Here is a 12954-nt window from a genome sequence, read left to right as displayed (position 1 = left end):
TCTCAGTCAGTACAAACGTTAGAATCGTAGTGTTTGCACAGAAGCAGGGCTGGACTCGTTACCATGGAGATTTCTGGTGTGCAGCTAACCTGGTCTGGACCAGAATAACAAGCAGGACTTCTTCATCCTGCTGCTCCGTCTGATCAGTCAGCTGTCACTCTGATCAATCAATCATTTCATCAATACTTATTCATCATTTCTGTGTGTTTGTTTCCTCATTTTCTTCATCATCATTTTACAGATAAATTACAATTCAGCATCATCTTCATCATTTTACATGCTCCATACAGAGGAGAATTAGAAAGGTGATGGACTTTATGAAGGCTGATGTTCATATTGATGTCACACATGTGATCAATAGTCTGCTTATATTTCTCTTCAGTATTATTGACTTGATGATCAGAAGAGTCTGGGTTTGTGCTGATTTCAATAAAGTCAGTGATGAGGACGACAGTCTAGACCATGTAAAGTCCATTCATGTCACGTGTTTCTGTCCCAATAACACGTCTGTTTGTAAATGATGTTTTGGACGATAAAGTTTTCATTGCTAGAAGGACTTTGTGAGCAGAGAAAGAGTTTCAGGACAGGAGGACGTCTGTGTTTATTCAGCATTCATGAAAGACATCTCTTCTCCAGTGATGTATCTGGAACTTGTGCAGAAAACTTTTGTCTGATTAAGAAATTTGATTCATCAAGAACAGCTGCATGATGGTACAAAAACATACAAATCTGAGACTTACAGGGAAACTAGAACTAAATACTCATCAAAATATGGAAACTAATTGATGTTCCAGGGTTTAAGGTAGTTTTTTTTACGTCAGAAACAGCTTTGATGGAATTTGAATTCAAATATCCGTCTTTCTATGTAAATATAAAGAAGGTAAAAGTTTATTGGAGCTGAGTTTTGATGTAAAAATTTGAATTGCTTAAATGTTATTTTTCCCCCCATAAATAATGAATAAATGAACAATATCCATCATTTCTACGTTTTTAAAGGGACACCTCTTCATCAATCTGTACATATTTGTCTGTTTAGGAGATTTTCTCTGAAAAAGTTGATTGAGTGACGACATAGTTTCAACACAAAGTTTCTGATGTTCTTGTTGGATGTTTTGTTGCTGATGAAGGAAACTCATCGTCTAGACAGCAGCTTTATTTCAGCTTTCTTACTTCAACACACATGTATTTATATTTAGTTTTACACAGTGAAAACCATGAAAAGACCTTATTTGTTGCACCTTATGTCTTGATGTCACCTGGATGAAATGATCTGAACAGACATTTTAAGGAATAATATTAAAAACACAGAAAAATATGTTTTTCCATTTTAGAGTTTTACATTTGGTAAACGTGTATTTGTTGAAATGAAATTTAATGGTAGTCAAAGGAAGCCAACTTTAGTTTGACTGATTTCATCCACAGTAAGAAGTTATTTAGTAAATGAGCTCTGTAACTCAAATATTGGACGACTACACATTCAGTCTGTCCACTATTGTCTGTCAGACTCTCTAAGTTTATTAACATCTGGATGACATTTTTGAACGTATTAGCTGTTAAGTTAACTCATGTTTCTGAAGATGTTTTATTCCAGGTTCAGACACATCTCTGGTTCTTCATTTGTTCCTGTCTGACACATTCAAATGTTTAGTTTTATGTCATTAATCAGAACAGGAACTTTCAGAAGAAACAAACCGTTAGTGGACTAAAGCAGAGAAGAAGAGCTCAGAGCAGTCAGATGGTCAGTGTGGATCAGCAGGAGATCAGCCTGATGTCTGCAGGTTAGTGTCAACACAACTTTCACATCAGATTCATCTGAACACACAACTAAAACATGTCTGACCTCAGAGTCTCCAGTCTGCAGTCTGGACTCTCCAGAAATCCACACAGATGTTTCACTCCTGAATCCTGCAGGTTGTTGTTCCTGCTCAGGTCCAGATGTTTCAGATGGGAGGGGTTGGACTTCAGAGCTGAGCCCAGAGAAGAACAGCTGATCTCTGACAGACTGCAGCGCTTCAATCTGAATAAAGAATAAAAGATGTGAGCTGAACCACCAGGATGCAGGTTCCAACAGTCCAACAGAACCAGTGAAAAAGATCTTCATCAATATTCATGACATCATGCTGCTGCTCCAATAAAGACGTAGTGACTTCAGCTCTGCAGCTCTGCAGCTCCACCAGCGGATCCATCCATACAAACTCATGTTGTGCAGCCAAATGGTTCAAGTTTCCACACAAACAAACATGTCAGGAGGAATTCTGGGACAAATGTCACCCCATTAATTTGTATGAAGAGAAAATGAAGCATTTGTTTGAATGTCAGACACAAAAACATGAAGAACTGATGTCTAATATTTCATGCAGTAAAACTAGTTTCAAGTGTTAAACAAGCAGATAAACAACTTGTTATTGTAACATGTTGTGTTTGAATATCTCAGTCAGTACAAACGTTAGAATTGTAGTGTTTGCACAGAAGCAGGGATGGACTCGTTACCATGGAGATCTCTGGTGTGCAGCTAACCTGGTCTGGACCAGAATAACAAGCAGGACTTCTTCATCCTGCTGCTCCGTCTGATCAGTTAGCTGTCACTCTGATCAATCATTCATTTCATCAATACTTATTCATCATTTCTGTCTGTTTGTTTCCTCATTTTCTTCATCATCATTTTACAGATAAATTACAATTCAGCATCATCTTCATCATTTGACATGCTCCATACAGAGGAGAATTAGAAAGGTGATGGACTTTATGAAGGCTGATGTTCATATTGATGTCACACATGTGATCAATAGTCTGCATATATTTCTCTTCAGTATTATTGACTTGATGATCAGAAAAGTCTGAGTTTGTGCTGATTTCAATAAAGACAGTGATGAGGACGACAGTCTAGACCATGTAAAGTGCATTCATGTCACGTGTTTCTGTCCCAATAACACGTCTGTTTGTAAATGATGTTTTGGACGATAAAGTTTTCATTCCTAGAAGGACTTTGTGAGCAGAGAAAGAGTTTCAGGACAGGAGGACGTCTGTGTTTATTCAGCATTCAGGAAAGACATCTCTTCTCCAATGATGTATCTGGAACTTGTGCAGAAAACTTTTGTCTGATTAAGAAATGTGATTCATCAAGAACAGATGCATGATGGTAAAAAAAAGTACAAATCTGAGCCCTTACAGCGAACCTAAAACCCAATACTCAACAAAATATGGAAACTAATTGATGCTCCAGGGTTTAATGTATTTTTGTTAGAATTTGAATTCAAATATCCCTCTGTCTATGTAAATATTAAATGAAGGTGAAAGTTTATTGGAGCTGAGATTTGATTTAAAAATTTGAACTTGTTTAAATGCCCTCCCCCCATCATAAAAGATGAATAAATTAACAATAACCATAATTTCTACGTTTTTAAGGAGACATCTCTTTATCAATCTCTACATATTTGTCTGTTTAGGAGATTTTCTCTGAAAAATTTGATTGAGTTACGACATAGTTTCAACACAAAGTTTCTGATGTTCTTGTTGGATGTTTTGTTGCTGATGAAGGAAACTCATCGTCTAGACAGCAGCTTTATTTCAGCTTTCTTACTTCAACACACATGTATTTATATTTAGTTTTACACAGTGAAACCCATGAAAATACATTATTTGTTGCACCTTATGTCTTGATGTCACCTGGATGAAATGATCTGAACATAAATATTAAGGAATAATATTAAAAACATAGAAAAATATGTTTTTCCATGTTTAGAGTTTTACATTTGGTAAACGTGTATTTGTTGAAATGAAATTTAATGGGAGTCAAAGGAAGCCAACGTTGGTTTGACTGATTTCAGCCCGAGTAAGAAGTTATTTAGTAAATGAGCTCTGTAACTCATATATTGGACGACTACACATTCAGTCTGTCCACTATTGTCTGTCAGACTCTCTAAGTTTATTAACATCTGGATGACATTTTTGAACGTATTAGCTGTTAAGTTAACTCATGTTTCTGAAGATGTTTTATTCCAGGTTCAGACACATCTCTGGTTCTTCATTGGTTCCTGTCTGAAACATTCAAATGTTTAGTTTTATGTCATAAATCAGAAGAGGAACTTTCAGAATAATCAAACTGTTAGTGGACTAAAACAGAGAAGAAGAACTCAGAGCAGTCAGATGGTCAGTGTGGATCAGCAGGAGATCATCCTGATGTCTGCAGGTTAGTGTCAACACAACTTTCACATCAGATTCATCTGAACACACAAATAAAACATGTCTGACCTCAGAGTCTCCAGTCTGCAGTCTGGACTCTCCAGAAATCCACACAGATGTTTCACTCCTGAATCATGCAGGTGGTTGTAACTCAGGTTCAGATGTTTCAGATGGGAGGGGTTGGACTTCAGAGCTGAGACCAGATAAAAACAGCTGATCTCTGACAGACTGCAGCAGTTCAATCTGAATAAAAAATAAAAGATGTGAGCTGAACCACCACGATGCAGGTTCCAACAGTCCAACAGAACCAGTGAAAAAGATCTTCATCAATATTCATGACATCATGCTGCTGCTCCAATAAAGACGTAGTGACTTCAGCTCTGCAGCTCTGCAGCTCCACCAGTGGATCCATCCATACAAACTCATGTTGTGCAGCCAAATGATTCAAGTTTCCACACAAACAAACATGTCAGGAGGAATTCGGGGACAAATGTTGACTTATTCATTTGTATGAAGAGAAAATGAAGCATTTGTTTGAATGTCAGACACAAAAACATGAAGAACTGATTTCATGTAGTAAAACTAGTTTCAAGTGTTAAACAAGCAGATAAACAACTTGTTATTGTAACATGTTGTGTTTGAATATCTCAGTCAGTACAAACGTTAGAATCATCGTGTTTGCACAGAAGCAGGGCTGGACTCATCACCATGGAGATTTCTGGTGTGCAGCTAACCTGGTCTGGACCAGAATAACAAGCAGGACTTCTTCATCCTGCTGCTCCGTCTGATCAGTCAGCTGTCACTCTGATCAATCAATCATTTCATCAATACTTATTCATCATTTATGTCCGTTTGTTTCATCATTTTTATCATCATCATTTTACAGATAAGTTAAAATTCAGCATCATCTTCATCATTTTACATGCTCCATACAGATGAGAATTAGAAAGGTGATGGACTTTATGAAGGCTGATGTTCATCTTGATGTCACACATGTGATCAATAGTCTGCATATATTTCTCTTCAGTATTATTGACTTGATGACCAGAAAAGTCTGAGTTTGTGCTGATTTCAATAAAGTCAGTGATGAGGACGACAGTCTAGACCATGTAAAGTCCATTCATATCACGTGTTTCTGTCCCAATAACACGTCTGTTTGTAAATGATGTTTTGGACAATAAAGTTTTCATTCCTAGAAGGACTTTGTGAGCAGAGAAAGAGTTTCAGGACTGGAGGACGTCTGTGTTTTTTCAGCATTCATGAAAGACATCTCTTCTCCAGTGATGTATCTGGAACTTGTGCAGAAAACTTTTGTCTGATTTAGATATTTGATTCATCAAGAACAGAGGCATGATGGTACAAAAACGTACAAATCTGAGCCCTTACAGGGAAACTACAAACAAATACTCATCAAAATATGGAAACTAATTGATGCTCCAGGGTTTAATGTAGTTTTTTACGTCAGAAACAGTTTTGATAGAATTTGAATTCAAATATCCGTCTTTCTATGTAAATATTAAATGAAGGTAAAAGTTTATTGGAGCTGAGTTTTGATTTAAAAATTTGAACTTGTTTAAATGTTTTTTTTTCCCCATAAATGATGAATAAATGAACAATATCCATCATTTCTTCGTTTTTAAGGGGACATCTCTTCATCAATCTGTACATATTTGTCTGTTTAAGAGATTTTCTTTGAAAAAGTTGATTGAGTGACGACATATTTTCAACACAAAGTTTCTGATGTTCTTGTTGGATGTTTTGTTGCTGATGAAGGAAACTCATCGTCTAGACAGCAGCTTTATTTCAGCTTTCTTACTTCAACACACATGTATTTATATTTAGTTTTACACAGTTAAACCCATGAAAAGACATTGGCCCGGTTTCCCAGATCAGTTAAGTAGCTCTTAACAGCGAAAGACTTCTTTCAAACCTTCTTAAGGAGCCTGTGAAAGAAGTCTTTCGCTGTTAAGAACTACTTAACTGATCTGGGAAACCAGGCCATTATTTGTTAATAATAATAATAATAATAATACATTTTATTTATATAGCGCTTTTCTGGGCACTCAAAGACGCTTTACATTAAAACAAAACACATAATACAAATTACAATTACACAGGACAGTACAAAAGGACACAACATGAGACAGGACATTAATCACACATTAAAAGCAGTTCTGTAAAGGTGAGTTTTGAGATGGGATTTGAATGCTGGGAGGTCTGTACAGTCACGGATGTTTTTGGGGAGGGAGTTCCAGAGGGTGGGTGCAGCGATGGAGAAGGCCCTGTCGCCCCAGGTCCGGTGCTTGGTTCTGACTGGAAGGGACAGGAGGTTGGCGTCAGAGGAGCGGAGGCTGCGGGAGGGAGTGTAGCGGTGGAGCAGTTCGGTGAGGTAGCAGGGGGCCTGGTTGTGGAGGGCTTTGTGGGTGAGGAGAAGGATTTTGAAGTGGATCCGTTGAGGGATGGGGAGCCAGTGGAGCTTCTGGAGGACTGGGGTGATGTGGTCTCTGGAGCGGGTGTGGGTGAGCAGGCGGGCGGCAGAGTTTTGAATATATTGGAGTTTATTGAGGACCTTGGAAGTTGAACCGTAGAGGATGCTATTGCAGTAGTCGAGTCTTGAGGTGATGAAGGCGTGGATCAAGGTTTCAGCGGTAGAGAAGGAGAGTGATGGACGGAGACGGGCAATATTTTTCAGGTGGAAGAAAGCAGTCCTTGTGATGTGGTTGACATGGTGTTGGAAGGAGAGGTTACTGTCCAGGATAACTCCGAGGTTGCGGATGTGAGTGGAGGGAGACAGAATGGAGTTGTCCATGGTGAGGGTGAAGTTGTGAGCGGTTTTGGTGAGGGATTTTGGGCCGATGATGAGCATGTCCGATTTGTTGTAGTTGAGTTGGAGGAAGTTCGAGTGCATCCATGACTTGATTTCGGCGAGGCAGTTGGTCAGGGTAGAGTGGGTTGCAGAGGTGAGGGATTTGGTGGAGATGTACAGTTGGACGTCGTCGGCGTAGCAGTGGAAGTGGAGGCGGTGGCGGCGGATGATGTTGCCAAGGGGGAGCATGTAGAGGATGAAGAGTAGAGGACCAAGCACCGAACCCTGGGGGACGCCTTGTGACAGAGGGGCAGTGGAGGAGGAGCAGTTGTTGATGCTGATGAATTGATGTCTGTTGGTGAGATAGGATTTTAACCAGGAGAGGGCGGATCCGGTGATGTAGAGAGATGATTCCAGGCGGGAGAGGAGGATGGTGTGGCTGATGGTGTCGAAGGCTGCTGTGAGGTCCAGGAGAAGGAGAATGCTGAGGTTGCCGGAGTCGGAGGAGAGAAGGAGGTCATTGGTGACTTTGATGAGGGCTGTTTCTGTGCTGTGACGTGAGCGGAAACCAGATTGAAATGTTTCAAACAGATCATTGGAGGTGAGGTGGGTCTTGAGCTGAGTGGCGACGGCGCGTTCCAGAATTTTTGACAGGAAAGGGAGGTTGGAAATGGGCCGGAAGTTGTTCATGGTGTCAGGGTTGAGTCCAGGTTTTTTGAGGATGGGGGTGACAGCTGCCAGTTTGAGGGTGTCCGGGACTGATCCAGAGCTGAAGGAGGAGTTGACGATGTTGATGATGAGTGGGGAAATGGCTGGGAGACAGTTTTTTATAAATGTGGATGGGATGGGGTCCAGAGCACAGGAAGAGGTTTTCATGCCCATCATGACAGTGGAAAGAGACGCACCTTATGTCTTGATGTCACCTGGATGAAATGATCTGAACAGACTTAATAAGGAATAATGTTAAAAAAGCAGAAAAATGTGTTTATCCATGTTTAGAGTTTTACATTTGGTAAACTTGTATTTGTTGAAATTAAATTTAATGGTAGTCAAAGGAAGCCAACGCTGGTTTGACTGATTTCAGCCACAGTAAGAAGTTATTTAGTAAATGAGCTCTGTAACTCATATATTGGACGACTACACATTCAGTCTGTCCACTATTGTCTGTCAGACTCTCTAAGTTTATTAACATCTGGATGACATTTTTGAACGTATTAGCTGTTAAGTTAAATCATGTTTCTGAAGATGTTTTATTCCAGGTTCAGACACATCTCTGGTTCTTCATTGGTTCCTGTCTGACACATTCAAATGTTTAGTTTTATGTCATAAATCAGAAGAGGAACTTTCATAAGAAACAAAGTGTTAGTGGACTAAAGCAGAGAAGAAGAACTCAGAGCAGTCAGATGGTCAGTGTGGATCAGCAGGAGATCAGCCTGATGTCTGCAGGTTAGTGTCAACACAACTTTCACATCAGATTCATCTGAACACACAACTAAAACATGTCTGACCTCAGAGTCTCCAGTCTGCAGTCTGGACTCTCCAGAAATCCACACAGATGTTTCACTCCTGAATCCTGCAGGTCGTTCCCACTCAGGTCCAGATGTTTCAGATGGGAGGGGTTGGACTTCAGAGCTGAGACCAGAGAAAAACAGCTGATCTCTGACAGACTGCAGCTGTTCAACCTGAATTAAGAATAAAAGATGTGAGCTGAAGCACCAGGATGCAGGTTCCAACAGTCCAACAGAACCAGTGAAAAAGATCTTCATCAATATTCATGACATCATGCTGCTGCTCCAATAAAGACGTAGTGACTTCAGCTCTGCAGCTCTGCAGCTCCACCAGTGGATCCATCCATACAAACTCATGTTGTGCAGCCAAATGATTCAAGTTTCCACACAAACAAACATGTCAGGAGGAATTCTGGGACAAATGTTGACTTATTCATTTGTATGAAGGGAAAATGAAGAAATTGTTTGAATGTCAGACACAAACACATGAATAACTGATGTCTAATACTTCATGTAGTACATATTTTGTGGACCATTAGGTACACAGGGTTATAAGGTGCATGATAAAACATATATAAATTGAAACAAAACAATCTCGTAAGTTGAACTGTTAGGTTAAAAAATCATCAACATACATTAATTAACTTAGAAAAAGACACCGGAGACTAGGAATGATTTTTCAGGCGCTCCTGCAGGAGGGGAAAGCAACACTGACAGGGGCAGCCCCCTGACAGCAAATGCTTCCCCAAGACCCTCCTTTGCAGGAAGCTATTTATTTGGTAAACTGACAGGAAACTTTGACCATATTTGGAAGACAACAGTAAATAGACATGAAATGGACATCTGGAAGAAAACGGGAAACATACAGAGGAACAGACATCGGGGTCAAAATGTCACACATGTGACATTTTCAGTTAAAGAGGTAAACAGAAGCTTAAAGTTTTTATAAACCATAGGTCGCTGAGGTTATATGCCCTCTGGGGCTGAAACAGGAACTCTGAACAGATGTGTGCAGGCTAACTTTACAAATATAATAGAACAGTTGTCCCAGGACAGTCCAAAAACCCCTGAGTATCTCTCAGGAAGTGGCCAACTGCCATCTTATTCAGAGCATGTGATCGGTTTCAGGGCAAAGGTCAATTTGGGCCTCCTCCTGAACCCAGGAAATCTGGGACAGATGTGTCCATCTGACAATGGTTCATTGACAGACTGAGAAGTCAGCAGTTTTAACCTCCTGCGTGGCAGGCGAGAATTCTACCACTGAACTACCAATGCATGTCATGAGAATAACAGGCAGTTTTCTAATTCTGATTTTGGCAGTTTCACAATGTTAAACTTGGATTAATCCCACATTTCCCTCCTTTTTTATCATTTTGAAACTTCAACAGTAAACAAAAAAAACACTCCAGTGTCATCATAAACATACAAGTAATGAAAACACAGAACAGTACAAAGACAGTGATAGTCGGAATCGGAATCGGAATCTCAGTGATTATGTCAGCATGACTCAGTAATGAAAAAGTCTCTTCCATTCCTCGGACTCCTCTCCTAGTTTGTTGTCGCAAGTCAGTTTGGCTAGTCATATTCTTCAGGCTGGGCTGGCGAGATAGGCATCAGATGTTTACTTCGGCGAGCAAAGGTTGTGGAACCGCTCGACTTCCCGCACTACTCGAGCCTGGCACGTTTCTCTGCCAGCTTTCACTGCAACTGGTGAACGCAGTAGATCATTCAGCAGCCTTTACTGCTGCCGGTGTCCTGATCTGGACAGCAAAAAGGGCCCGTCCTGACGGAGTGATGACGTTTCACCACTCGACTCAGGATCCGGTTACCCAGTTTCAGCAGTTCCTGCTTTAGGAGAGGGAAGAGGAAGAAAACAGCAGCGTACAAGAAGACGATTCTCATGTACAGTTCGACTAATGGCCGTCATTCAGGCCATGGCTTTCTTGAGCCTTAACTTAACAGGCCATTAGTTCACTCCAAGAATCAAATCCATATGAACAACTTCAAAATGGATAGGTCCTTTCATGTTGTATCTGCAACATGTCGGAAAGCTCCTACTAAAAATTTTTTAAAGGGTATTTAGTATTTAATCCTCATGATGTATCATATGTACCCTTACATACTCCCACTCCCTCCTGTTGAGCCATAGAAACTCCCTATGGCTCAACTTAGCCACTAGGGGGAACAACTTCCTTGGAAGCACTGGTCTGCTTCACAGCATTTTTTGCATGCCGACAGGGGTGGGGGTTTTGTGTCATTAGGCCCCCTCCTTGTTGACTTCTCCCTGGAAGAGTCAGGCTGCCAGAGTCAGGCTCCCCAGATAAGTGGCCCTCCCACTTCTTGATCTTCGCACCCTGGCAAGTCTGCAGGTCTGACTCAATGATTCTCTAGGGTTGGATATCTATGTTCCTCAGAGATCCCCCCTCCCATCACCAGATTAGATGGGGGCAAAACCTTTAAAATTCTGTCTCCCACCGTAGATTAGACTACAGAATTTCTCATTGAAAAACGTTCTTATTTCAACCCAAGTGGGTTATGATCTTATTAAAGTAACACACAAAAACTGTCAGTGCAGCAACTCTCCTGCAACGTAAACAGTAGTCTTCAGTGAACTTATATATATATATATATATATATATATATATATATATATATATATATATATATATATATATATATAAACAAATAGTCCTAGTCACAAAACGTCGGACTGAAAGGAATCATCCTATCAAATAATGCCTTCTCAACTGTTGTTGAGCTCTATTTTCACCAAATCAAAAGAAATGCCAGAAAATTGTCATAAAATTGTCAGAAAAATTATCTCCAGATAAATCATGAGTACTTATAAAAGTCTTCAGGAGATTCCTAATCTTCTGTTTGCATGCTGCAACGCAAATGCATGCTCTTCTATGAAAACTCATAGAAGTCTTAAGAAAATTGTGGGATAAATTCCCATGCGTAAACTACACATACACAAAAACCCACTAACATTAAACACAACTTCAGATCATCTGCATGTGGGTTTGTGTATCACTGCAAATGTGTAAATTACTTCTCCTCAACCTACACTAACTAAGCTCAATTGGTGCATTTTAAATTAACTCACAACCTAAATGGTAGCAACACTGATCACAAATGTACACATTTTCAGTGTGAATAGCTAATATGCACTCAGAGTTTTTCTTTTCTAAAAAGATTGTACAACGGGTTTGTTTCTCCTGCATACAATCCGAGTTAAATACAGTATTACAAAAGTAATCTGCAAATTAAATGATGAATTAACCCAATTTAAAACTTCTATGATTCTATGCCCTCATTCAGGGCTTAGAATGATAGAACAAACTATATTTCTCCATTTGTACGTCTCCTCCAAAAGGAGAGCTCACTTCTCAGCCTGCAGCCGCTCGTAAAGCGGAGCATGCTTTCACACACACACAGACACAGACTTCCTCATGCTGCAGCCTGCAGCAGCCCCCACTTCTCCCAAAATCCATCCTCTCCTCACAAGTTCGCAATTTTCTTGTTTCTTCTTCTAGTCTTAAATTAGTCCATTTACTTCTTTTTAAGTTCCCTATATTTCGCAAGATTTGTCTCCATTTTCTTAAGTTTGAGGACGTCTCCCCATCAATTAAGCATCTTTTAGAGATTATTTAAGCATAAATTTCAGCTTAACCACGCCTCTGCTATTTTTCGTCAGTTATTTTCTTTCCTCAAGTTTCTCTCAGAACATAAGTTTCCTTTTTCAACAGTTTGGTTTTAGCCTGATCTTTTAGTGAACAATTAAAATTTTTCCTCTCAATTTTAGAAACCCCACATTGAACAGACATAAACATCAGACAAACATTAGACAAACATAAACAAACCATTAAAAATCATTTCCAAGAAACCTCCTCTTGTTATTTTGTCGGGTCCGAAACCCCCGTGTTGGCCTTACGCACTGCCCCAGGCATAGTATTTTTAGAGGCCCTTATGCCTTCTTATAAAAATCGTGTCCCCGACCTGCTGCCAATCACCTCTTTCACTAACCTTCTTGTTAGCACACAGAATTTCACTCGTATTTTACACAAAAATACTTCAATACCCCAGGTATTAAGTAAGAGGAGTTTTCTCACCAGTCTCCAAGTGCTTTCCCCTGGCTGGGAAATCTCGTCGTCTGGACTCTGGAACAGCGCAAGATCAACCTGGCCCCGTCCCTGAAGTCGGGAACCGGCTGTCGACAGATTTTTAGATGGCCTCCTTTGACCGTACGCCGTTCCATCGCCAGAACTTGAGATCCCGGGTTTCTCTGCACCAAATGTTAGGTTAAAAAGTCATCAACATACATGAATTAACTTAGAAAAAGACACCGGAGACTAGGAATGATTTTTCAGGCGCTCCTGCAGGAGGGGAAAGCAACACTGACAGGGGCAGCCCCCTGACAGCAAATGCTTCCCCAAGACCCTCCTTTGCAGGAAGCTA

General features: G+C 40.2%; 1 protein-coding gene across 12 annotated transcripts in view; it reads right to left on the bottom strand.

Moving 5' to 3' along the window:
* Positions 1 to 12954, bottom strand: part of LOC133419828 (protein NLRC5-like) — an 89902-nt gene that overhangs the window by 25152 nt on the left and 51796 nt on the right. For 9 of the 12 annotated variants that reach the window (XM_061709273.1, XM_061709276.1, XM_061709278.1 and 6 more), the window contains 3 exons: positions 8497 to 8670; positions 4252 to 4425; positions 1841 to 2017 (listed from right to left, as the gene is read on the bottom strand). The exons of the other annotated variants lie outside the window; for them this stretch is intronic. In XM_061709273.1, the coding sequence (XP_061565257.1) occupies positions 1841 to 2017; positions 4252 to 4425; positions 8497 to 8670 (525 nt within the window). The remainder of the gene's footprint in view (positions 1 to 1840; positions 2018 to 4251; positions 4426 to 8496; positions 8671 to 12954) is intronic. 12 annotated transcript variants of the gene reach the window in all.

This window comes from Cololabis saira, chromosome 19 (genome assembly GCF_033807715.1).
Source record: "Cololabis saira isolate AMF1-May2022 chromosome 19, fColSai1.1, whole genome shotgun sequence".
Lineage (NCBI taxonomy): Eukaryota > Metazoa > Chordata > Actinopteri > Beloniformes > Belonidae > Cololabis > Cololabis saira.
This window is presented reverse-complemented; position numbering and strand designations above follow the sequence as displayed.